This window comes from Hylobates moloch, unplaced genomic scaffold, assembly GCF_009828535.3.
Source record: "Hylobates moloch isolate HMO894 unplaced genomic scaffold, HMol_V3 SCAFFOLD_10, whole genome shotgun sequence".
NCBI classification, from domain to species: domain Eukaryota; kingdom Metazoa; phylum Chordata; class Mammalia; order Primates; family Hylobatidae; genus Hylobates; species Hylobates moloch.
Window position 1 is genome coordinate 103,033,172 of NW_026652285.1, and position 27,410 is coordinate 103,060,581.

Genomic DNA, 27,410 nt, shown 5'->3' on the forward strand with positions numbered 1-27,410 from the left:
ACATAGGTAACAAACCATACTAGTAGTACAGTGCTTGTGACTGTCTGTGGTAGAAACTAGGTATTTCTTTTTTTTTTTTGGTGGGAGAACCGAGTTTCACTCTTGTCATTCAGGCTGGAGTGCAGTGGCATGATCTTGGCTCACTTCAACCTCTGCCTCCTGGGTTCAAGCAAGTCGCCTGCCTCAACCTCCTGAGTAGCTAGGATTACAGGCACCTGCCACCATGCCCAGCTGATTTTTATATCTTTAGTAGAGATGGGGTTTCACCATGTTGGCCAGACTGGTCTTGAACTCCTGACCTCAGGTGATCTGCCCGCCTCGGCCTCCCAACATGCTGGGATTACAGGAGTGAGCCACCACACCTGGCCAGAAACCAGGTATTTCATATCAGGTAACAGTTGTGATTACTTTGAAATGACATAGTTGCCACTGGATCTTGTTATTTAATGTACAAATAAAGAGACAGCTATTTAATGCATTAATAAGAGCTATATTACAAGTTTTTAAAAGTATTTTGAGGACTGTTTCAAAAAGTCTTTTGAGGACTGTTTTCCTTTGCAATCCTCTGTAAATGCACCATTGCATTCCAACCTGGGCAACAAGAGCGAAACTCTATCTAAAAAAAAAAAAAATTCATCCACAGGACAGCGCTGGCCTTCCATTAGACTTTTGCTGTTGAGTCTCTAAGTTTTCAGGAGCTGTGTTTCTCTAAGGAGCAGGGGCTACTGCTGGTTCTTTATGTCTTTCCCCTACTGCCCTGCCCCTCCCTGCACCCTAGCAGCTGACACAGTGTTTTGGGGTCTGAAGATAACACAAAGACTGTGTTCAGTTAAACGTATGTCTCTCTCTCTCTCTCTCTCTCTCTCTGTGTGTGTGTGCGTATGTGCTTATGTGTCTGTGTGTTTTAATAATTTTAACTTCTCTGGGTGAAGGTGTAAATTACAAAATAAAGGACCATGTAGAAATAGATAAAATGACTTTCATCAGGCTCAAAATGTGGGAAATAATACTTTTCCTCTAAGCTCATATTTTGAAAAGTTGTGTGAGACTGTTATAACTTGAGAATAGTCTGAGCATGATCTCATCCGTTGGAACGGAGTATGAAATAAAACACGAAGCCTCTTTTTAGAAGGATCTGTTTTATAGATTTTTAAATTACAGAGATTCCTTGAACTGGAGGATAATAGTGAAGGACCCACAAAGGAAATATGAATAAAGCAGCACAAATTTAAATAATTGAATGTGAGCAAAATTAAAGGGAACATTTGTCACGTCTGACATGCTCCATCCTCCTGTCCCCCCCACACTGAACCGTCTCTCCAAGAACCTTCCGGAGAGCCCACGGTGTGAACAGTAATGAATGCTCCATAGCTGGCTGCCTTGCACTCTAGTGGGAACTATGATGTTGGGCACAAGTGCCAGCAGGAAGGTGGGAAGCTTCCCGGGGATGTTTTTCCTGGAGGTCAAGTCCCCCTTGGGCTGTGAAGTAGCCGGTGCTGGGGGGTTCATGGGCATTTCCCTTCCCTGACTGTTCGCCAGCGTCCGGTGCAGCACCAGCGGCCCCTGGAAGTCTAGGCCAGATATGCCGTGTCCGAGAATCTTTTGTAAACATTTTTCATCAGTGACTCACAGCTTTGAGAAAGGATTATTTTTATATAAAACGATCTTTCAATTCTAATGTAAAGACCCAAACCATTTTCTTAGAATACTGTCTAAACAAGTTAATCATGCACAGATCCAGTGAATTCTGTGGCCTGGTTCTTATAAAATTTCCAAATAATTTTATACTGTCATAGCCAGAGCTAGAGCTTTTTAGAGGTTTGAGGCGTTTTTTAGATGTATCACTGTTCTTGGTGCTCAACTAGCTAATTAGTGACTTTTTCTGAGTTTAGTTGGTGAGTGGAAACCTTTTTGTTAACATTATGACAAAATAACAATATGGTTTTAAGTGGAGTGAGAGGCGCTTTTGAAGATCCAGATCTTAAATCTATTTAAAGTATGACTCAGAAAGGCTGCAGAAAATGTTCACTAAAAAAATTTAAGAATAATAGCAGATGCTAAAATTTATTTCCCAAGACAATAGCCAAAAGATCTGCTGGAAGAACAGAAGAAGGGAACTATTTGGGGCATCTTTTTTTTGAATGAAGCCTTCGGGCTTCTTTAGGGGAATCTCACTTCCTGACAGAGGGAGCGGTGGAAAGTTTGTGTCTTAAGCAAGAAAGATTTAAGTACATTCTGCAACTTTGGCCTTGTAACTGTGATCATTTTTAAGTTTGACGAGCATAGTTCACTATGAAATGAAGCAAGTAACTTGGCATTTATACATTGTGAGTCAATTTTGACATCAGCCTGGATTGGGAATTGACTGGAAGGTTTTGGTGTTGGACTGTGGCTACGCTTCAGTGTCTCGGTCCAGAGGCATGCATGAGCAATACTTCCCTTTGGGCTTTAGCCATTAATTTGTGGAATAGAGCAAGAACCGGAGAGGAAAGTTGAGAGACTGCCTTGGATCGCCTGACGTCCTGTTGAATCAAAAAGCAGTGGGAGGCCCTTTCCTTCCTAACAAAGGCCTCATCCTCTTGCATAACATTCCCAGCATCTGTCGACAATGTTCGGGACTGTCCCACTTTAACCCACACTTCAAGTGGATGGCCACCTCTGGGCGGGGATCTGCATTCTGCTTATTCCAGGTGTTTTCCAGGCCACTTCCCCGATTATGTAACTTTGATCAAATCCAGATGCGGCAGAATGTTTGATAGAAGAGGTCAAATGGCATTTGAGAAGAAAAGCATTTCTGTATTCATGACTTTGGTTTAATTTCCTGTGTGGGCCTGGTCTGCCAAAGTTGTATGCTTATGGCCACGAGGTTGATGCACCAGAGGGAGGCACACAAGTGCCTTTTCAGGACAGCCTGAGGGAAGCCTCCCTCCCCAGCATGCTTTTTCATGTTAAATTATAAATTGTATAAGTTTAGGGCCAGGTGCAGTGGCTCATGCCTGTAATCCCAGCACTTTGGGAGGCTGAGGTGAGTAGATCACTTGAGACCGGGAGTTCAAGACCAGCCTGGCCAACATGGCAAAATCCTGTCTCTACTAAACATGCAAAAAAAAACTTAGCCAGGCGCAGTGACTCACATCTGTAATCCCAGCTACTCAGGAGGCTGAGGCAGGAGAATCGCGTGAACCTGGGAGCTGGAGGTTGCGGTGAGCCGCGATCACACCACTGCACTCCAGCCTCGGCGATGGAGTGAGACTCCAACTCAAAAAAAAAAAAAAAAAATTTCGGTTGGCTTCTATTAAAGTTTTTATATGTTTGTCATTGTTTTCTGGTAATAAAAACAATCCACATTTATTGTGAGAAATATACCATAATATAGGAAAGTATAAAGAAAATTTAAGTCCAGGCACGGTGGCTCACGCCTATAATCCCAGCACTTTGGGAGGCTGAGGCGGGCTTATCACCTGAGGTCAGGAGTTCGAAACCAGCCTGGCCAACATGGTGAAACCCCGTCTCTACTAAAAATACAAAAAAAGTAGCTGAGTGTGGTGGCGGGCACCTGTAATCCCAGCTACTCAGGAGGCTGAGGCAGGAGAATTGCTTGAACCTGGAAGGTGAAGGTTGCAGTGAGCAGAGATCACGCCATTGCACTCCAGCCTGAGTGTCAAGAACGAGACTCCATCTCAAGAAAAAAAAAAAAAAAAGAAAAAGAAAAGTAAATTTAAAGCACTTAAAATCCCACCCACCACCCTGAGTTAATTACTGTTCACAGTTTGGTGAAATTCCTCCTAGTCTTCTTTCAATTTTTTCATACTTGGGACCATGTTTATATACTGGAATGTAATATAAACACTTAATATATTGTTGGGAGTATATTCTCAAACTTAAATATTTTTTCCAAAAATATTTTGAATGGCTTTTAAAATATATCCTATTTTATGCATGCAGCATAAACTAACTTATCCTGTGTTGATAGATATTTTGTACTTGCCCTTTTCTGTGCTGTTATTTAAAATTAGTATATAGAAATCATTGTGTTGATCACTTAGGATAAATTCCTAGAGGTAAATCAGATATTAAATTCTTTATAGACTTCTGGTTCATATTCCAGTTGCCCTCAATTTATACACTTACTACTAGCATTGTGTGAGAGTGCCCATTTCTCTGAAATCTTACCCACACTGGCTGTCAGTGTCAAAAAGATGTATCTGCAGATTTGGCAAGGAATTTGCATTTCTTTGATTATTATCAAGCGTTCACACACTTTCCATGTTTAATGGTAATTTTTTTTTTTTTTTTTTTTTTTTGAGACGATGTCTCACTCTGTTGCCCAAGCAGAGTGCAGTGCCGTGACCTTGGCTTACTGCAACCTCCACCTCCCAGGTTCAGGTGATTCTCCTGCCTCAGCTCCTTAGCACCTTGGATTACAGGCATGCACCACCATGCCCGGCTAATTTTTGTATTTTTATTAGAGACGGGGTTTCACCATATTGGCCAGGTTAGTCCTCGAACTCCTGACCTCAAGTGATCGCCGGCCTTGGCCTCCCAAAGTGCTGGGATTACAGGTGTGAGCCACCGCACCTGGCCTTTAATGATAACGTAAATTTTTTGTGAATTGCTTATTCGTGGCTTTGCCCCATTTTTTCCATAGTGGAGGGATTTTTCTTCTTCTTGTTGGTATGTAAAGTCCTTGTGTGTCAAGAATGCTCTGCCTAACAGTTTTTCTAATATAATGACAGTGGAAGCTCTTAACTGGCTTCCTCTTGACTGACTTGCTAAATTGACCAGCACTCTTCACTTCCTTATAAAACATGCCTCCATAGTCCCCGTGCCCCATGGCACACGGGATGGGGTAGCCACACTACCACTGTTTGCTGCTGCATATGTTCCTGTCCACAAGAGCCAGTCGTGTTTGTTTCCAAGCCTGTTTCTTTCAGATATATCTGTTGTTATAATTACTTGGTTAATATGAAACCAATGAAATGCAAGTGTGAAAAGAGAATTGTTTCTAGGAAAATTAAGATGAATGCTTTAGAAAGACTCAGTAAAGGAAGATAACTTTAACAAATTACTACAGAATTAGGTGTAAGACAACTGTAAATGATTGGAATGAATTACAGAAATCTAGAAAGCTTCGACAGTGGGAATGCATAGTGAATGGCTGAGTTCTCCCTCCATCTGTAGGAAATTGAAGCTGGAAGTGAGATGATACATTCATTATAGGGAGGACTTACAGAAGAAAACATCAAGCTCTAATCACATGTCCACATTTCATTTTGTTTATTTATTTTTTGAAATGGAGTCTCACTCTGTTGCCCAGGCTGGAGTGCAGTGGCATGATCTCAGCTTACTACAACCTCTGCCTCCTGTGTTCAAGCGATTCTCGTGCCTCAGCATCCTGAGTAGTTGGGGCTACAGGTGTGCACCACCACGCCCAACTAATTTTTATATTTTTAGTAGAGACGGGGTTTCGCTATGTTGGCCAGCCTGGTCTTAAACTCCTGACCTCAGGTGATCTGCCTGCCTCGGCCTCCCAAAGTGCTGGGATAACAGGCATGAGCCACTGCACCCAGCCCCACATACCTACATTTCAAAGGACAGTCTTTGGCCCTACAGTCAAGACTACCAAACCAATGTACACTAGATAGGGGTGGGGATCACATTGTTGTTTTTTGGGGGGGTTTTTTTTTTTGGTTTTTTTTTTTTTTTTGAAACAGAGTCTCGCTCTGTCACCCAGGCTGGAGTATAGTGGCGCGATCTTGGCTCACTGCAAGCTCCACCTCCTGGGTTCATGCCATTCTCCTGCCTCAACCTCCCCAGTAGCTGGGACTACAGGCGCCCGCCACCACGCTACGCCCAGCTCATTTTTTTGTATTTTTAGTAGAGACGGGGTTTCACCGTGTTAGTCAGGATGGTCTCGATCTCCTGACCTCGGGGATCACATATTTTAATAAAATTGATAATCCCTAATACTGATGGCGCTGGGGTGAACTTTTAGAGCCAATGTAAGTACTCGAGAAAGGGGGCCAAACGTATGACTAAGCTTCTACACTCTAGGAGATGTCAGTATTGCAAGAACCTGTTCCTTGAAATTATCTTTGCCCCCCACCATTCAGAAAAATTACCAAATATTGTAATAATGTAATTTAGGACTTACCCTTTCAGAGAAACAGTTCCTGAAGGTTGACTTCAGTTAGTAGTACAGAAGCTAGACTTGAAGACCTTTATGATTTATGTTCTGTTGGTTTATCCCAAAGAGATATTTTAGAACACATCCATTTCTGAAAGTTCTCTGGTCATGTTTCCGGAAGTTTAGTCTAGTGTCTCAGGTGGGTTCTTTTTTTTTTTTTTTTTAAAGATAATTCAGAATCAGGCCCACCCCTGAGATGGTATTATTACCCAGGAAAGAATGCGTGAGGATCCTCTAAATCCATAGAGAAGGAAAACTAAAACAATTTTGTTACCATTTGTGTTTGGCTCAAGCATCTGGTAGATCCTTCAGTTCTTTTCAAATTAGAATTTTCCTCTCTCTTTTTCTTTTTTTTCTTTCTTTCTTTCTTTTTTTTTTTTGAGACGGAGTCTTACTCCATTTCCCAGGCTGGAGTGCAGTGGCGCAATCTCGGCTCACTGCAGCCTCACCTCCCGGGTTCAAGCAATTCTCCTGCCTCAGCCTCCCAAGTAGCTGGGACTATAGGCACCTGCCACCATGCTCGGCTGATTTTTGTATTTGTAGTAAAGACAGGGTTTCACTGCGTTGGTCAGGTTGGTCTTGAACTCCTGACCTCATGATCCACCCGCCTCAGCCTCCCAAAGTGTTGGGATTACAGGCGTGAGCCTCCACCCCTGGCCTTTTTTTTTTTTTTTTTTGAGACGGAGTTTCTCGTTACCCAGGCTGGAGTGCAGTGGCGCAATCTCTGCTCACTGCAACCTCCACCTCCTGGGTTCAAGCAATTCTCTTGCCTCAGCCTCCTGAGTACCTGGGACTACAGGCGTGCGTCACCACGCCTGGCTAATTTTTGTATGTCTAATGGAGACAGGGTTTCACCATGTTGGTCAAGTTGGCCTCAAACTCCTGAACTCAGATGATCCACCCACCTTGGCCTCCTAAAGTGCTGGGATTACGGGCGTGAGCCACCGTGCCCGCCAAAAGCAAGAAACTTTCACTGCATATTTTAAGCAAAGGCAAACACATATGTGGATAGACTTTTAATTGGACCAAACTCATATTGAATCAATGAATTTTAGAAGCTCAAACTATTGGGGAACAATAGTTACCACCTTGTAGTGAAAATACTTAATTTCCACAAGATTTAGTAAAGGAAGAGTTTTTTAAAAACCATCTTAATAATAATAGTATGTATAGGTGTTATGAAATAAATTATGAATGTGTAATGTTGGAAACACAAATATTTTTGCTTCTCAGAATAAAACTAATTTTTTCTCCCAATTTTCTCTTCCTTTTTCTTTTTTCTGTTCCCCCTCTTTCTCTTCCAGAAGCCCTTCAGCGGCCAGTAGCATCTGACTTTGAGCCTCAGGGTCTGACTGAAGCCGCTCGTTGGAACTCCAAGGAAAACCTTCTCGCTGGACCCAGTGAAAACGACCCCAACCTTTTCGTTGCACTGTATGATTTTGTGGCCAGTGGCGATAACACTCTAAGCATAACTAAAGGTAAAAGGGTTGTGGGGGGCAACTAGTGGTAGTTGCAGGAGACAGAAATCTGAGAATTGCGGTTTGACCTGCCACCCTTTGCTCGTTAAAGGAGCAGCTTTGAAATCTGGACTGCAGGGATATCCAAAATAACAACCGCATGTTTCCAAGGGAGTCACCACTCCTTAGAGGAGTTCTTGTACAATAGCCCTGGGCAAAAACAGAACTTGCCCTATTTTTTATACTGAAGAGGACAGCTGGACAAAATACTGAACGCAGTTTTTCCCCGAAGAAAAAGCATTATTAAGCTAAAATGTCTTATATTAGGAACAGAGCACTTGAATAAACACAATTGATTTATAAAAATTGAGGCTATATACTTACCTATCTGTTCAGTACAAACAGGAAGCTTCAGATATAAACGTGTATTATCATACACTTATAAATGCATATCTTTATGTGGACTTGTTAAAATGAAATTGGTATTTAGGAATTTGGAGATTTTTAGTAGTTACATAAGAATCAGTGAAAAAGAACGAAGCTGGTTTCCAGAGCTGATATGTCTGATTTGGTTCCTTTCTTCTCAGGTGAAAAGCTCCGGGTCTTAGGCTATAATCACAATGGGGAATGGTGTGAAGCCCAAACCAAAAATGGCCAAGGCTGGGTCCCAAGCAACTATATCACGCCAGTCAACAGTCTGGAGAAACACTCCTGGTACCATGGGCCTGTGTCCCGCAATGCCGCTGAGTATCTGCTGAGCAGCGGGATCAATGGCAGCTTCTTGGTGCGTGAGAGTGAGAGCAGTCCTGGCCAGAGGTCCATCTCGCTGAGATACGAAGGGAGGGTGTACCATTACAGGATCAACACTGCTTCTGATGGCAAGGTAGGGACCCTTGGCAGGGGGGCTGATGGGCCCAGGGCAGGGGAACCAGAGGTCCTGCTGTCGGAATGATAAATTACTGCAAGAAAGCTCAACCAAGAAGATGTTTAAAGAATCTTTCAAGTAAACAGTAGGAGTCATTCTGTTAGGCTTATGAAGACCCTTCATTGAAGATCGGTTCTGTGATATTACAAGTTCCTGGGACTGGTATGATTCTCTTACTGTCTTGCTAGAGTTTTGTTGTTAGCAAGTTACTTAAAATAGGAAGAATATCTGTTGGGTTTTGGACACATTTTTTACAATAAGATTCTTCCTTTAAAAAAATATTTTATAATGATAGAAATCATCCCCAGTGAGAAAAATTCAAATAATAGATAATCTTTCTTAGAGCGAAAGACTACTTTACTATCCCCTCCCCCACAGACGCCTGGCACATGGGCTTCTTCCTGCGGATGAACACATTCATGGAGAGGTGTGTGGACATACGTGCATACACGCATGCAGTTTTCAGTGAAAACCGGGATCAGACCCCACAGCTTACCAAACCCAAAGTGTGGCGTTGTAAGGGAGGTGGCCTATATGATTTTGTGGCCTTCATATAAATAGTCCTTAAGAGTCCATAAAGAGAAGGGAGGAGTTAACATTAACTGAGGTATTGCTGTAAATCCTGCATCTTTGCATTAAAGAAAGGGAGGCATAAAGAGATCTTGCCGGATGTCAACCTAGTGAGTCATTGATGGAATAGACTTGGATCCCACAGTTTACTCTACTGCACCAGGCTGTAGTTGAGGTACAGTGTAGATAGGTGGATTGGGGTGGTCCCGATGGTGTACGTTTGTTTGTTTGTTTGTTTGTTTTTGAGATAGAGTCTTACTCTGTCACCCAGGCTGGAGTACAGTGGTGTGATCTTGGCTCACTGCAACCTCTGCTTCCCGTGCTCAAGTGATCCTCCCACCTTAGCCTCCCAGGTAGTTGGGACCACAGGCGCACACCACCATGCCCAGCTGTTTTTTGTTTGTTTGTTTGTTTGTTTTGAGATGGCATTTTCGCTCTCATTGCCCAAGCTGGAGTGCAATGGTGCGTTCTTGGCTTACTGCAACCTCCACCTTCCGGGTTCAAGCATTTCTCCTGCCTCAGCCTCCCAAGTAGCTGGGATTACAGGCATGTGCCACCATGCCCAGCTAATTTTGTATTTTTAGTAGAGACAGGGTTTCACCATGTTGGTCAGGCTGGTCTCGAACTCCTGACCTTAGGTGATCCACCTGCCTCAGCATCCCAAAGTGCTGGGATTACAGGTGTGAGCCACCACGCCCGGCCGTTTTTGTATTTTCAGTAGAGACAGGGTCTCGCCATGTTGCCCTGGCTAGTCTCAAACTATTGAGCTCAAGGAATCCGCCCTCCTCAGCCTCCCAAAATGCTGGGATTACAGGCATAAGCCATTGCACCCAGCCTATATTTTTTTAACAGTATGTAATGCATGCATATGGTTAAAAAAATCAAAAGAACAAAATGAATTACAGTAAAAAGTAATTGACTTCTAATTCACTTTTTCCCTCTCAGAGGCAAGGACTGTTACTAGTTCCTTCCAGAGTTATCCGGACATAGATGGATGGTATATAGATGTTTATATGGATGTTTATATTCAAAAAGGCACACAAATGATGCATGCTCCAGGCTGTTCTGCATCGTGCTTCTCCCGTGTCATAATACACCTTCGAGATTGTTTTATGGCAACAGATTTAGAGCTGCCTCATTCTTACCAGTGACTGTGTACCATGAATGGACTGTCACTTATTTCAGTAGTCCCCTGCTGGTTGACTTGTAGGTTGTTTCCAATCTTTAGTTATTATAAATAATGCTGACATGAGGTGGCTTTCAAACCTTTTTAAAAATCTGGGTCTGCTGTAAGAAAAACTCATTTTACATCACCACCCAGCCCTCACAATATAACAAAAGTTTCATGAAGTCTTACCTACCCTTACTGTATGTAACGCACTCTGATAGTTTGCATTTCATTCTGTTCTATTTCACTTTTTTAGAAATTCTGGTTGTAATCCATTAAATGTATTTCATAGACTGACTAGTGGCCCGTGGCCTGGTTTGAAAATGCGCTGCACATGCTTCTTTGTGTGGGTGTAAGTGTATGCAGATAAGTTGCTAGAACTGATTGAAGGTTATGTGCATCGCCAGGTCACCCTCTATAGAATTGTACAAATTTTTTCTCCCACAAACAATCCATGAAAGGGCTTGTTTCCCCTTAACCCACACCAACAGTTTATTATTAGACATGTAAAAACATCTTTGTCACTCTGACTGGTAAAGAATGGCATCTCATTATGTTGAATATGCATGGTGGCATATTTTGAGTCATCTTTATGCCATTTAGTAAATTCATCTTTTTCCTACATGTTAGAAATATACCAAGTGTATATGTATATCTAGGCCTGTTGACTCCTCTGTTCTCTTCCATTGGTCTGTCTATCCATATGCCAGTACCAAACTTGTAATTGCTATAGCTTTATACCATGTTGTGGTATCTGATAGGCTAGGCCCCACTTACCTTTTTAACCTTTTTTTTTTTTTGGCTGTCTTCACACATTCACTTGTACCATATGAACATACATATACTTCCTTTTTAATGTTCTTATTTTTCTTCACATCCCAAAGTCTTCTGGCTGAAGTCCTATTGCCCATATCTGATGCTTTCCACCACTGCAGAATTCTTTAGTACCAACACTGCAGTGTGCATGACGGACAACAGAGCCTGTTATCCCTGTGTGACTAGACATGGGCCTGTCAGCTTGCTTTTTGGGTTATTGTTCTTGTCCCGGAGGTGGAGCTGCGTCCTTCCATTCTGAGGGATGTACTTCAGGGCATTCGGCCCTTTGAAAGAGCCTTCAGACCACAAGGGTACCTTTCTAGTGAATCAGAACACCAGAATGCACCACCCATGGGGGGTGATTTTCTGGAGCAGACAGCTTGCTTCCCATCTGTGCTATTTATCCAAGGCAAGTCATGCTGCACCGAGATAATCACTTGAGGTTTGCACTGAACAGGATAATGGTTTCTTTTCCCTAGAGCTGTTTAATCAGCAACCTTGGAACAGATGCAGGCAGGCATGATCTAGTGTGACAGCTCATTAGCTAAGGGTTGGTCTAAAATACTGTTCAAAGGGGCAAGGAAAGGCCTGCATACGGGATATGTGATTTGCAGAATTTGAGATTCATCCAAAGAGGGAGAATCTGCCTAAGGTGCCTCCGTCTAAAAGCTAGTGTGTGCCAGGTGGGTTTGTTTCATTCCAGGTAGAGCACAGGGAGCTCATCTGACCAGGCAGTGTCCACCATTGGGCAACACATCACACTTTGCTTGGCGTCTTGCCTCCTCCCTCCCTGCCTGGCACAGACTCTCCCATCAGCTGTTGGGCACCTGGGGACTTCTGAGCCCATAGCGTCATCCAGCAGACTGTCTGAGGAGGTTCCTTCCTGTGAGGGCCGCACTCGAGGGGGTGTGTTGGGTGGGATCGTATCACTGGAATGAGTGAACATTGTTAGAGGGAGCTCCGACAGCTATGCGTGTGACTGTGTGGCTTGCCGCTGAAAAATGCTGCTTACATAGCAGAACTTTGATGCAATCCTTTTTGGATTTCTAAGGGGAAAATTTAAGACTGATAGGAGGAATAGGCTGGGGTTGAATAAGTTTGGTTCTTATTTTTAAATTAGCTCATCTTTAGAAAACAACTGAATTTAGAAGATTCTTCTGTAAGGCCCCAAAGGATTTCTTTCTGCCTCCCCCCTCTTGGTTCTTATTTGCCTCACTCCTTGTGTTCTGAGCTTTTCAGCAGCCCTTGTGGCTCATTAGCCCCGGACCACCAGCTCAGGGCCCAGAGCTGGGGACCGGGAGTTATGAGCTGGACTCTTGAAGGGGCCAATACTAAACTGAGCCATTGCCATTTCCTAGGAGCCTTGACAGTCTCAAAAATCTCTGGATACCCTGGGATTTGATTGTCATTTTTCTGATACTTTCCCAAAGTTGTAACCCTCTGTTGACATAGCAGAATTGAAGATTGATTTTTCTTCACCACCTCCTGCCTAAAGGTCTTAGTTCTGAATGTTTGTGTCCACACCTCATTGACTTCTGTGAGATGCCCCTGTCACGTTCCTCGATTCCTTCTAGTCCTTAATAGAGTCTTTCCTTTTCTTGAAAGAAATTTGCCCAGTTGACATTTATTTTCATGGTCTGCTGAAGTGACAGATCCAAGGTCGTCCTAAGCTTCAGCAGAGTTGCAGGAAGGGACCATTTACACAGCCTCTTGGATGTTTAAGGTTTACCCGCCCTGACAGTGGCTCAGCAGGCGTAGGCCTCCTGGTGAAAAGCCGAGCATGTGGCTAACCTGCTCTGGTGGAGGAGCTTTGGACCGTTCTTGTGTACTGCGAGGCTTGCCTCCCTGCTGGTGTGTGAGCAGCTCTTGGGGGAACTTGCTTCCTGGCTGAGCAACCTGTAAACAGTATGTCTGAGGTGGGACTCCCGGGCCCAGCAGCCAAAGATTGCACAAGTCTAAGCTCTGTTAGGCCTGTCAGTGTGGCTGTCAGAAGAAACGCTGTTTCTTTTCTTTCTTTCTTTTTTTTTGAGACAGAGTCTCACTCTGTCACCCAGGCTGGAGTACAGTGGCACAATCACGGCTCATTGCAACCTGCGCCTCCCAGGTTCAAGCGATTCTCCTGCCTCAGCCTCTCAAGTAGCTGAGACTACAGGTGCCCACCAGCACGCCAGGCTAATTTTTGTATTTTTAGTAGAGATGGGGTTTCACCATGTTGGCCAGGCTGGTTTCGAACGCCTGACCTCATGATCTGCCCGCCTTGGCCTCCCAAAGTGCTGGGATTACAGGCGTGAGCCACTGCTCCCAGCAAAATGCTGTTTCTAAGAGTTTCTTTGACAAGTCTTATCCTTCAGGTTCATGCATGATTAGGGAAAGGCAGCAGCCCTGGCTGAGCACCTGAGTGTTAGTGGAACCAGGTGCATAGTGTAATGACATGCCATTCATGACACTAACTTTACTTTCTTCCCTGAACATGCCACGAATTCCTGATGATTACACAGTTCCCCAACAAATGCTGCTCAAAACCTAGCACTAATCAGAAGGAAGCACCTGCCTTGACTATTAGTGGGACGCGGGGAAGATGGCTGTGAACCGAATATGCAGTGCCTTTGAGGGAGAATGGTTTTAATATTTAGTAAGTGTCAGTATGTAAGTTTTATGATGAAAAATGAACTAAGTCACAACGTCTGTAAATTTAATTATTGAAAAGGATAAAGTTGGGCCATTCAGTGAAACCTCCTGTAACTGAATCTCTAACACAGTAGCCAGTGGGGGAATCAAATGAGCCCAAGAAGAAATTCTGCATAAACTAGGACTTAGGGGAGCCATTAGCATTCCACGCTGGAGTGAAGGAACCCGATCTGCCAGTTGGGGAGCACTCCTTTGAGGCCTGTGTGCTTCTTGCTCCGACGGGAGAAAGGGATAATGAGACTTGCTCCCAGGTGCTCTGCCCTGGAGCCCAGCAGGCCACATGGGCTCTTTGACTCTGTACTGTGCCAGTGATTTCCAAGGTGGGAGTGGTGCTCTGATTCCAGGAATGTCTTCTTGGAATGGCTTTTCTCGCTTCTCTAGAGTCCTTGGTAGGGAGCACACCATCAGCTGAGCTAACCTGAGAACAGGGGTTGGAGCACTTGCCACCGGCAGTGAAGTAATAGGATAGCTGACAGACTTTTCCAGAGGGTCGGGGATTGGGAGCTGACCCCAGGTCCCGCTCCGTATTCTTTGTGTACAGCACTTGTGTTGGTGACTAGCACTGAAGAGAGTGAGTGGACGTCACTGTGTGGTTATGAAGCTAACGGCAGCCCTCAGCGGTGCCGACTTCCGCTCCCCGATGCATTCCTGTGTGCACGTTCGTGGGTCTGAGCATGACTCATGGTGTGTGTCCCTAGAGCAGTTCACTCAGAGGCTTCTCTTCAGTGCTCTCAAGAATAAAAGCGGGGCTGCCACGTCCTGAAAAGTATTGCCATTCAGAGGCCCTGTCTTGCAGAGGGATAAGCCAGTGTCCCCAGGCCACAGTCCTTACACCATGAGCAAGTTCCCCAGAGTGGAGCAATCTTTCTAGACAAGTTTTGTGTTTCTCAGAATTTTATTTTAGTGAGATGGTTATCAAAAGATTTTAACCCCAAAATGTATGCCTTTGGCTTGCCTGTTTTAGGAATTCACTTGTGTTATCTCCCCAAGCAAAACAAAAGAAAGAGAAACCTTTCTGTTGACGAATCCTTTTTACCTTCTTGAGGGTTGTCAATGGGACTAATTTGTATATTTCTTTGCTGCCTTCTTTTAAAAACATTTTTCTTATTTAATATTACAGACATATAGTAATGGTGCCTGACATAACCCACAGCCAAAGGCCTTGGCCTTGCTGTGTGTATTTCAGGCTTTTTCTTCCCCCCCACCTTTTTTTTTTTTTTTAAGTAATAAGATATTACAGTTATAGCTGAAGCCTGATCCTGTTCCCTTTTTTTCTCCTCGTCCCAAGCATCACCACTGTCCCAAATCTGCTCCTTCTTCCCACGTCTTTGCAGTTTGGGCAAGTCTTCTGAATGCCTAGTCATGATTTTAAGTCTTCTTTCCACCTTCAGTGATGGTTGGCTGCCCTGAGCAAGCCAGTAGATTCAGTTATGTGCCTGGAGTCCAGATGTTTTATGTGGATTTTCATGTGGAATTGTTTTTGGTAAGGAAGTATTCCCTTGCCACACCAATGAAAAGAGAAGAAAACAGGTAGCTGGCACCCGCTGCGTTGTTGCTTTCTGCCAGCCTGCTCCTTCTCCTTCCTCTCCGTCTCTGTTGTGTCCAGATGCAAACTCTACATGGAGGGTTTGACCCTAGGTCCTTACCTGCTGTGGCTCTCACACGGGGACCGAATGCTCTAGTGTCATAAATCCTTCCTTTTGCTTCCTCGTGTTGGATGTGTTTAGTGGTTTTCATCTTCTGATCACTATTTCATTCTAGGTTTATCCCTTTTAAATTGTAAATTAAATGAATTCTTTGCTTTTCCTACCAGCAACTACCCACCAAGTTCTACTGTGTGTTAATTTAATCAACAGTTATTTATTGAGTACTTACTACATGTTGATTTCCTGTTCTCAACATTGGAATGAAAACAGCTTAGGGTTCTGCTTTCATGAAGCTTCCATGCTCTTAGGTGGAGACAGACAGTAATTAAGCAGATAAACAGGAAATTATGAGCTAGTAGTGGGTCCATTGCTGAGAAGTAAGACAGGTGGTAGGATGACCCGTGCCATGTGATGACTTTAGATTGGGTGGTTGGGGAAGACTTCATGGACGTTAAAACTGGCCTTGGAACGGGAAGCGAGAACTGGGCACGGAAGATGAGGGAGTGGGAGATTTCAGGCAGAGGGAGCAGCAGCAGGTACAGAGGCCCTGAGGCCTTTTATTATGCCTTTCTGCTTGAGCGAGTAACTTAGAGCACACCTAGAGAAAGACAGCAGAATTGGTCTTCTAAACACTCTGTCCTGTGTGGAGAGCTGCTTATGTGAGATATTGCTGTGCAGTGAATTAAGGCTCATCCAAACTGGCTCACATGAGCTCTTTGAGCTTGCCTGTTCTGTGGGCTGAAGTCTGTTCCCTGTTTCCTTCAGCTCTACGTCTCCTCCGAGAGCCGCTTCAACACCCTGGCCGAGTTGGTTCATCATCATTCAACAGTGGCCGACGGGCTCATCACCACACTCCATTATCCAGCCCCTAAGCGCAACAAGCCCACCGTCTACGGTGTGTCCCCCAACTACGACAAGTGGGAGATGGAACGCACGGACATCACCATGAAGCACAAGCTGGGCGGGGGCCAGTACGGGGAGGTGTACGAGGGCGTGTGGAAGAAATACAGCCTGACGGTGGCCGTGAAGACCTTGAAGGTAGGCTGGGACCACCGGGGGCGCCCAGGGTACGTGGGACAAGGCATCTGCTGGCATTAGGCGATGCATCTGCCCAGAAGTCTACCTCCCACCTGCTGTCCGAGGGCTTCATTGGCGCCGCAGAATTGACTTTTCCGTCTTACATCATCCTTGTGTCTTTGTAGGAGTGGAATCATTCTCATAGTCCGAGTATGTTTCCACATATGGTGAGAGCTGACAAGCGCGGAGGGGTTTTGGTGTAAAAAGATTAGTCATCTGGAGAGGTTTTCTCATTTTATGGCAAGGTTCTTTTAAAGCCGTGGGTTTCCATGCTGTTCGTGCGGCATGGAGATCACTTCCTACCGAGAGTTAAGGAGGAAAAAAAAGATCTCTGAGTTTTGAAAGAAGATTTAACCAAAATGCATTTGACTCTTCTGTGGATTTTTGTTGGCTGATTTGGAAGGCAGGTGCCCTGGGCATCCCCAGTGGGTTCCAATTCTGCAGCTGCCCAGACTCCTGCAGGCAGAGGTGGAAGTGTCCCTGCTAGAAAGGCGTCCGGGAAACTCGCTTTTTATCAACTCAGATACAGTCTGGTCTTTCTTGTTAAGTGGGACTTTACCCTCTCCACTAATGAATAGTGTTTGTAGTTTCCAGGCAGGTTTTTTTCTTCTTTTGAAGTTCTTTGAAACCCTTAGGACGCCAAGGGAAGGAAGTTTTCATTTTCAGCCCTCTGCATTCTTCAAAATGTGATCCAGGCTTTTCCCTGTGGCGAGGGTGTCCCCTAGTGTTGACTTACATTATTTCCACTTGTTTTAAATGAACTTTGATTACCTTGACCTGTGCACAGAAATTAAGAGAGGGAGCCCCTTTTTAGAGCTATTAGAGAAGAACTGAAACATCCACCTCTGGGAAAAATACAGCTTAGTTTGTGCATGTGTCTCAGAAGTCAGGTGCACACATTGAGACTGGTGCAGCCACATGCCTGCCTTTTAGGGACTCTGACTGACCTGATGCCTTCACCCAAAGGCATAGTGAAATGGGAAGTATGATTTCTGGCTGGTTTAAAGTGGCTGCTTTAGAGAAAAGATCACATTCTTTAGTCCTAGAAACCAAAGATGGCTTCCTGATGCTCTTATTCAACACATGCCTGTCTTTTGAGGCAGGACTGGCACTGGGATGGGGGCATGGTTTGGGGTTACCTTAAGGATCCTGGGTATTTCTCAGATAGGACTTTTTCTCTTCTTTTTTTGAGACGGAGTCTTACTCTGTTGCCTAGGCTGGAGTGGAGTGGCATGATCTCAGCTCACTGCAACCTCCGCCTCCCAAATTTAAACGATTCTCCCTCCTCAGCCTCATAAGTAGCTGGGATTACAGGCATCCGCCACCACACCCAGCTAATTTTTGTATTTTTAGTAGACATGGGGTTTTGCTATGTTGGCCAGGCTGGTCTCGAACTCCTGATCTCAAGTGATCTGCCTACCTCAGCCTCCCAGAGTGCTGAGATTATAGGCATGAGCCACCATGCCCGGCCCTGGACTTTTTCTTAATTGAATAAATATTTATCAAGTTCTTCACTTCTAATTGATGGTTCCTGGGCTCAACACTGGATTAGAAAATGAATGGGACAGAGTTCTTCACCTGAGGCATGGGGTGGTCCAGGTAGTAGGAGGAAGAAGGATTGCAGCGCAGCAGTCCTTGGGACACCACCGGGGGTGAACGAAGGAGGGACGGGGGGCTGTGCCGGTGCCTCAGCTCCTTGCGTTGCACAGGGTTGAAGACTAGACCCAAGAAATGGGGCCTTGACCAGCTCAGCAAACTGAGAAAGGCCGAGATTTCGCACACTTCTACCAGGATTTGTAAAATGAAGGAAGATTCCAAGCGCAAAATACACTAGATTTCAACCAGTAAAAGCTTGTCTGAAAACTTCCAAGATCACGTTGCACAACTTGACATTTGAGGAAATCTACTTCAGTAGATGGTGCTGTGGCATTGTTTTCTGAACAACTGAAGGAGGAGATTCCAGAGGAGGGTACCTACTGGAGACCTGTGTGGTTTGGGGGGTGGACTTCTTATATCACTGAATCTAAAGTGGGTGCCTTTTAGAATGTGCTTTACTAATAATGTGTTACTCTGCTTTTAATTATACTTCTAATAATTTTTCCCAAGAGCCTAATTAACTTACGATCTCACAGTTGGTAAAGAATTATAGGATGTCATTGCGTGGATTTCTGTGGGCAGTCACCTGGAGTGGTATCTAATTAGGGAAAAGGCAGTATGTCGCTTTCTGGAGGTGTGTTAACTGAAAATACGGTACTAAGCAACTGCTAAATAAATTAGCCCTCCTTCCCCCTGGCCGTGCGCAGAAATATCCCTGCAGTATGTTGCCTATTTGTCAAATAAGATTAGTGTAAATATTGGGCATTTACCTTTGCTATAGAAGCTGAAATTCCCAGGCACGGTGGCTTACGCCTGTAATCCCAGCACTTTGAAAGGCCAAGGCTGGTGGATTGCTTGAGCCCAGGAGTTCAAGACCAGCCTGGGCAACATGGCAAAACTCTGTCTCTACAAAAAATACCAAAAAAATTAGCCAGGCGTGCTGGTGCGTTATGTATTGCTAGCTACTTGGGAGGCTGACATGGGAGGATTACCTGAGCCCGGGAGGTTGAGGCTGCAGTGATCCGTAATCGTGCCACTGCACTCCTGCCTGGGCAGCAGAGTGAGACCCTGTCTCCAAAAAAAAAAAAAAAAAAAAAACGCTGAAATCCTTGAGTGGATTCTAAATCATGGCAGTGGTTAACGTTCAGCTTTCATCATGCCCTTGCTGTGTGCCTGGCAGAGGCCTCTGTGCTTGCTACATATCACATCTCATTGAATCCTCACAACCTTAAGATCCTTCCAGGTTGAGCATCCTGAACCCTAAAATCCCAAATCCTAAATGCTCCCAAATCCAAAACTTGTTGAGCACTGGCATGCAGCTCAGAGGAAATGCAAACTGGAACATTTCAGATTTTGGATTTTCAAATCTGGGGTGCTTATCTGGTAATATAGTGTGGATATTCCCAAATCTGCAAAGATCTGAGCTCTGAAACACTTGTAGTTCCAAGCCTTTCAGTTAAGGGACATTCACCCTGTATCAACATTTTAATGCTGAGAAAATGGAAGAGAGAGAGGTTAAGTGACTGGCCTGGCATCACACAGCCAGGAGTGGCAGCATCAGGATTTGAACCGGAGCACTCAGCTCCAAAGCTCAGCTCTTTTTTCAAATTGAACCCAGGTTCTTATTTCTCAAACACCATAAAAAATTTACATAAGCCACAGTTATGCCTTTAAAGAAAAAAATCACCTTTTCCCCCACTCTCCCATTTACTTCCTTTACAGGTTGTAGGGCTACGATCTACCTTCCTCTTCAAAACCCTTGAAAAATCCTTGCAGCCTCACCCAAGCGTCCTTCCCTCAGCGGATTTTTGAGCCTCAGATTTTCCTCCCATCCAGCCTGTTTCCTATCGCTGGCTTCTCCAAGGGCAGAGCCACAGTCCTCCTTTGCCAGCAGGGGGAGCAAGGGCCTACTTTTAACCACTACTCCATAGTGAACAAGTAAAGCAGCCTTGGGTCATGTACCTTCCAGGCAGAAGGAAGACAGGAGAGAACAGGAAAAAAGGAGGACACTAGGCTGACCCCTGCAGATGGGAAACTGGAATTACAGCAAAGGCTCATTGATTGGGAACTGCACCCTTGAATTTTGACAGTATTGGGCAGGACATAGTCTTGCTATCTGTGTTAAAGGGAGGACGTGCTTAAGAAAACCAACAGTTAAGTACAAGAAGCTCTAATTTTTTTGAGGTTGGGGAACGGGGTCTCACTGTGTTGCCCAGCTGGCCTCAAACTCCTGGCTCAAGTAGTCCTCCCACTTCAGCCTCCTGAGTAGCAGGGATCACAGGCTTGTGCCACTGTGCCCAGCTAAGAGGCTGCAATTTTAAAATAAACTGTATTCAAAGTTTGTACATCAGTGTTTTTTTTTCTATGAATCAGTTCTCTAAGTAATAGAATTTGGAAAAGACTGCTGGTTATCTAGCTGTGGCATTTAGATTGACTCATGAGCTAACTGACAAATTTACTACTTAAACAGTGGAAAATAATGTACAGGATATGTTTTTTTGAATAGGTTGTCGCACCCTCGAGTTCTGTCTTTCCTGAGTCCACATACGTGAACCTTTTTTTAACCAGGTGACAGCATCCCATAGGCACGGATCTCTGTCTTCTGTTGTCCACATCATGTGTCTTAGCAGTTGTTCCTTATCGATATGCATAAGGTTGTCTTGTTTTTGCATGGATATATTTTAACATGTACCAATGTTCATGTGGGCCTTTGTCTTATTTCCAATATTTTGCTGTTCTAAGCAGCAGCACAGGGATTCCCCTCATTTGCATGTATGTGAAACTATCCTGGTGGGTCAGCTTCCAGAAACTACTGGATCAGGGACCATGTGCATTTATGGCCTTGACCATACTGCCAAAGTACCTTCCAAGGAGTTTGTGTCATCAATTTGCACTCCCCAGTGGTGTTGAGAGAGTGCCTGTTTCCTCCACCAGCACAGTGTGTTTCGGTTTTATTTCTCCCAGGAAATGGGTGTTACTTGGGGAGCTCCAGAAAGAAGCCGAGAAGAAGGGCAGTCGTACCCTTGGCAGTTGTATGCAGTGGCTCTCTGGCCGCACAAGGAGGGCTCAGAGCCTGCTGTTGGCAGGTTGCACTTGCTCTTGCAAGACAGGCATTCCTTGCAGTGGGTTCTCCTCTGGCCAGGGAGATGAGTTCTGGGGGCTCCTCTGCGAGGTGGTCTCTCATGGACTTTCCTCTCAAGCTTCAGGTCCCACCTCTGGAGTGTGAATCGCCCTCCTCAGTCTAACTCTGTCCGTCCAGTGTTGTTGTTTTTTTTTTTTTTCTTGCTTTTTGTTTTTGTTTTCGTTTTTTTGAGACAGAGTCTCACTGTCACCCAGGCTGGAGTACAGTGGCACGATCTCGGCTCACTGCAAGCTCCGCCTCCCGGGTTCAAGCAATTCTCCTGCCTCAGCCTCCCGAGTAGCTGGGACTACAGGCGCCCGCCACCACGCTGGCTAATTTTTTGTATTTTTAGTAGAGATGGGGTTTCACTGTGTTAGCCAGGATGGTCTCGATCTCCTGACCTTGTGATCCGCCCTCCTGGGCCTCCCAAAGTGCTGGGATTACAGGCATGAGCCACCACACCCGGCAGTCTCTTCAATGTATTTAGCCGTGTTGATCCTGATTCATCTGATGGGTGAAGGAATATTGGAAATAAGGATAATCCCTGTGATGTTTCACTGTGCCTGTAACCTCTCTCACCTAGCATTTGGTTAACCAGAAACAGATGTGGAAGCTGATCTATCTGTAGATAATGGTCCTGCTCAGGGAGGGGGTCCCTGCTGAGAGCGAGACACTGAAAGCCTGCTACACCGAAACTGCTGGAAGGCCAAGCCATTTCTTTTTTCTTTTTTTTTCAGACAGAGTTTTGCCCAGTAGCTCAGGCTGGAGTGCAGTGGCATGATCTCGGTTCACTGCAACGTCCTCCCAGTTTCAAGCAATTCTTCTGCCTCAGCCTCCAGAGTAGCTGGCATTACAGGCTCCTGCCACCACGCCTGGCTAGTTTTTGCATTTTTAGTAGAGACGCGGTTTCACCATGTGGCCAGGCTGGTCTCGAACTCCTGGCCTCAAGTTATCTGCCTGCCTCGGCATCCCAGAGAGGCCAAGCCATTTTTAAAAACAGTGCTCTTTTTCATGCTGTAGAATACCTATGCTTGGGGGTGAGCAAAAAGGAGGAAACTGATTAGAAAATACCTGTGAGGGCCGGGCACGGTGGCTCACGCCTGTAATCCCAGCACTCTGGGAGGCCAAGGAGGGTGGATCACAAGGTCAGGAGATCAAGACCATCCTGGTTGACATGGTGAAACCCCATCTCTACTAAAAATACAAAACATTAGCTGGGCGTGGTGGCAGGCGCCTGTAGCCCCAGCTACTTGGGAGGCTGAAGCAGGAGAATGGCGTGAACCTGGGAGACGGAGCTTGCAGTGAGCCGAGATTGCGCCACTGCACTCTAGCCTGGGCGACAGAGCAAGACTCCATCTCAAAAAAAAAAAAAAAAAAGAAAATACCTGTGAGATGTTGAGCCTAGGAGAATGTATCTATGAGAAGACAAACAACCCTAGTGTTCATTAAAGAACCAGCCTTTGTTTTCTACGAGCTATCTGTTCAGTCTACTCGGAATAGAGATAAACTGCCTTAATAGTAATAAAAGCAAGCACCGCTGAGTGAGTGCTGGCCTCATTCCAGGAACTGCTGTTGGCACTCTGTGCACAAGGGAGATACTGACATTCTCTCTGTTGTGCAGATGAGAAAACAGACTCAGAGAGGGTGAGTAACTTACCATGGTCACACAGCAGCAGAGCTAGGTCAGTATAATCCACAAGTCATTCTCTTAACCGCTCCGCCGTACTGCCCAGAATGTTCATCTGCATCTGGGCCAGCCTCGTCAGTCTGTGCAAAGAGGCCAGTTGACCCATCTCCCTCCCTAACAAGCAGAGGCGAGACCAGGCTGAAAATTCATAGCTTTCACTCAAAGTGTTTCCTTCACCCTCATTCATCTGAATTAGTTTTATTTTACTACATAAAGAGAATTTTCTTCAGCAAAATGATAGGAAATTTTTTAACGAAAGTAAAGGAATGTCACAGAATTGCGTCAGGGATATTTCCAGTTTAACACAACTACAAACGTAGGCTGTTTCGTTGTTGTTGTTTTGGTTTTCTATTTTGAGATGAAGTCTCACTCTGTCACCCAGGCTGAAGTGCAGTGGTGCGATCTCGGCTCACTGCAACCTCCTCCTCCTGAATTCAAGTGATTCTCCTGCCTCAGCCTCCCGAGTAGCTGGAACTACAGGCATGCGCCACCACGCCTGGCTAATTTTTGTATTTTTAGTAGAGATGGGGTTTCACCATGTTGACCAGGTTGTTCCGGAACTCAGGTGATCCACCTTGGCCTCCCAAAGTGTTGGGATTACAGGCATGAGCCACCACACTCGGCCAGCTGTTGTTAATAGTTAAAATTATAAATTGAACAAGGTCTGATTCCAGCAGGGGGAGACAAATTCACATTGATTTTTCTGTAAGAAAAGGAATTATTTGTACTTTCCTCCCGTGTGTGTTTGTGTGTATGTAAGAGAGACAGATGAGAAGAGGGCTGCCTTTGAAAGCCATGTTCCTTTTGCATGTACATGCCTCTCAAGATTATTACATGGGTCTTTTAGAAGAGGGTCAGTAGCTATAAAAGCAAATGATACTTACGAAATGATTTAATTGTGTGTGGTTTATTATGTGGTCTTCAAAACAGAAAAACCCCACTAGCTTTGAAAGCTTCCTTTGAGAGCTACTTTTTAACCATATTGTTGATCAAGCAAGATTCTTAAAGCCCCAGTCCTGTACGTGAGCAGCGTTGAATCCCCGGATGCTGGCAGGCGTTCACTGTCCAGCCTTTGACATTAGCATGTCACCCTGGTAAATCAGAGCACTCCATGCCAAAAACAGCATGGTCTACTGAGCACGTTAAGGAGCAGAGAGGGCTCAGAAGAATTAAACGGCCAATGGAGTGGCAACAGGGGTGAGCTCTTTCCCTCTTGGACAGCTTGGCACAGTGACTACCAGTGAAGTTTAGTTGACATTAAGAGCAGCTCACCATTTTTAAAGAGCAATAAATTGTTTCCAAGTTTCAGCCTCACGGAGCCCTGAGCTAAGAGATAATGGGCTGACACATAGCCTCATTGGTCACGCTTCACTTGTAAACAGGATTGGCCAAAGCAAGAAAGCTGTAAGTAAAGGTTGGCCGGTCCTCTGGAAGCCTCCCCCACAGCAGGGTGGGGAATTGGGGCAGCCACAGCAAGCAGGACCATCAGGACACTGTGTCTGCCAAAGGGGCTGGAACATACAAGGTTCTACGTTTAACAGAAAGTTGATCAAGCCTTCCTCTTTGGGGAACCTAATTTTTAAGCCGTTCACTCTCTGTTCCCCTGCACAATCTTTCTCTCCAAACTCTGTTGAAACTTGGAGGCATCTTGCTTCCTCCTTTGGCCTTTGTAGCCAGGTTTTCGCAGCAAACAGACCATATCATGTAACACCCACCTGCTTCTTGTTCTGATGATCAGTTCAGTAGACAGTAGCATTTTTTAAATCAAAAAGAGGCTTAGTGATGTAGGCCAAGGTCAAGGCTCTGTGTGATGGGGCTCTCCCCGAGGCTCAGTGCCACGGCACTTCAGACTTGACCCCAGACTGAAAAGATGAGAGGACCTGTAGAAGTCACGGCCTGTCTGTGCTGGGCCCATGCTCCTATTTTTTTCTCCCCCTTGGCATTTAGATACCGTGGACTTGTTAAAATGTGACATATACTGATGATCCTTGTGAATTTGTTGGTAGGGGAGCTGCTGGTGAGGATTATTTTAGACTTTGAGTAATTGACCTGACAGACAGTGATGACTGCTTCATTAAGAGCCCACCACCACGTGCCAAAACAGTTCAGCATCCTCTGTTGCTACTACACTTTGAGACATCATTCTTCTTTTTGATGCAATATCTCTTTCTTGTCATCAGGGTCTCTTCCCTTAAATCAGGTACATTTCAGATTCTTCAGGTGATGTCTTTTAGGCTGAGTGTGTTAGCACCCCTTGGAAACCAGGTTCCCTGGGGAAAGTGTGCCTCGTTTGTGGTGTTTGCCTGTATAGCTCTCCCACAACCCCACGAGCTCCAAGAGGTGGGGAAGCACATGTGGCCTGCCTAGCAGGCACCAGGTTATTTTCACATGCAAGCCAGCTGTGCCCCGTTGCCCTGGGGGAGAATTGAACAGTTTGGCCCCAAAGGGGAAAATTCTTTCTGCCATCAGGTTGCTGGTCAGCTGTCATGGAACCTGTCTGCAACAATGTGACTGTCACAAAACACAGCCCAGGACGAGTGTGTTCTGAAGCTCCATTTTGCATTAACCATTCAAGTACTTACCCACTGAAAAGCACTTCCTGAAATAATTTCACCCTCGTTTTTTCCTTCTGCAGGAGGATACCATGGAGGTGGAAGAGTTTTTGAAAGAAGCTGCAGTCATGAAGGAGATCAAACACCCTAACCTGGTACAGCTGCTTGGTGAGTAAGCCCGGGGCTCTGAAGACAGGGTCTCGCACCGCACCCCCAGGGTGACACAGGCGCTGGGGAAGAAGCACGAGCAGCTCACTGCACAAAACCTCATTGGAACATTTGTGCTCTGCCGACGTTCAGCTGCCGGTAAAATGAGGCCTGTATGGGATGGGTGTGTGCGTGTGTGCACATACGCACATGTATGTATGAGAGGGAGGATGTGATTATTTTAAGTGGATACCTAAAAGCAGTCAAATGCAAATCTGAAATTAGTTTCTGAAACTTGGGCATTTTCCAGAGTTTTCTCACTGAAGTGATTCTGTAAGTAGACATATAACCAGCAGACATAACCATTCGGGGGTAAACTGACAGTGGTGAAGGTCGTTTGAGGTGGGGCCAGGTCGGCTTCTGAATTCTGTGGCAGCCTCTGCCTGTGTAAATTCAAGTTCACTGGCTTGAGAAGAAGAAAAGAGCCTGGCCATGTCCCTCCCACATGAGCACAGTCTCAGGACACAGGTGCTTGGGACCGTGTTGGAAGTTGGGCCCAGGACTGAGGAGCAGAGTCAGAATCCTTCAGAAGGCTTTTTCTTTAGACAGTTGTTGGTTCAGTTGGGAGTGGAGCCACATGTTGAAGTCCTCGGTGTCTTGTTGGCAGGGGTCTGCACCCGGGAGCCCCCGTTCTATATCATCACTGAGTTCATGACCTACGGGAACCTCCTGGACTACCTGAGGGAGTGCAACCGGCAGGAGGTGAACGCCGTGGTGCTGCTGTACATGGCCACTCAGATCTCGTCAGCCATGGAGTACCTAGAGAAGAAAAACTTCATCCACAGGTAGGGGCCTGGCCAGGTAGCCTGCGCCACGGAGTCACAGGGCGTGGAGCCAGGCAGCCTTTTACAAAAAGCCCCAGCCTAGGAGGTCTCAGGGTGCAGCTTCTAACCTCAGTGCTGGCAACACGTTGGACCTTGGAACAGAGGCAAACACTAGGCTCCTGGCAAAGCCAGCTTTGGGCATGCATCCAGGGCTAAATTCAGCCAGGCCTAGACTCTGGACCAGTGGAGCAGCTAATCCCCGGAGTAAGAAATAATTCATTTTTGAGCCATTTTGGGCTAAGTGGAATACTAAATGAAGTTCATAAAAGGCGTCCTTCCTAATAATCACAGCCCCCTCTGAAACAGAGCACTCATTCTTCCTCCGGGGCCAGCGCCCAGCAGTAATGGCCTCTTCCTGGGAGCCGCTGGCATTGCTTTTACACAAACTCATGGGAACAACCAGTACATGGCTTTTGTTTTTTAGTGTGTGTGGTTTTTTTCCTGCTTTCTCTTTATTATCTTTTCATTCTCCACTTAACTTGCTGTCCTCTGGTTCAGGGATGTTTCCACAATTGTCAGAATTGTGTATGTGGAGGTCTAAATTAAGCGTCTTTGCTGTTTTAAACCCTGAAGTGTTTTGACCTTCAAATGTGCCACAATTATCTTGGTCTTCAAATTCTTTGCTGGTGGAAATGGCTTCCCAGCAAAGCGACGGCCTGTGCAGGACAGAGCCTGATGGGCTTTGCTGGCATCTTTTATACGAGATGTTCTCCACACCACCGTGACCTTTCCTACCCAATTAGCTCAAGTATGAAACCTCTACATGAGATTTCATAGCAAGGAATAAGGGTAGCATGTGTGAAATGCTGGCGGCTCCTTGTAAGGCAGATTTTCTATGCTCCACGAGAGCCTGATCTGGATACTCCTGGCTTTCAGGAAAGTGAACCCT

The 27,410-nt window shown here is 45.4% G+C and overlaps 1 protein-coding gene across 2 annotated transcripts in view; it reads left to right on the forward strand.

Moving 5' to 3' along the window:
* ABL1 (ABL proto-oncogene 1, non-receptor tyrosine kinase) overlaps window positions 1-27,410 on the forward strand; it is a 166,567-nt gene that overhangs the window by 125,342 nt on the left and 13,815 nt on the right. For both annotated transcript variants that reach the window (XM_032165434.2, XM_032165435.2), the window contains exons 2-6: window positions 7,492-7,665; window positions 8,232-8,527; window positions 16,223-16,495; window positions 25,574-25,658; window positions 26,305-26,482. In XM_032165434.2, coding sequence (XP_032021325.1) covers window positions 7,492-7,665; window positions 8,232-8,527; window positions 16,223-16,495; window positions 25,574-25,658; window positions 26,305-26,482 — 1,006 coding nt within the window. The remainder of the gene's footprint in view (window positions 1-7,491; window positions 7,666-8,231; window positions 8,528-16,222; window positions 16,496-25,573; window positions 25,659-26,304; window positions 26,483-27,410) is intronic.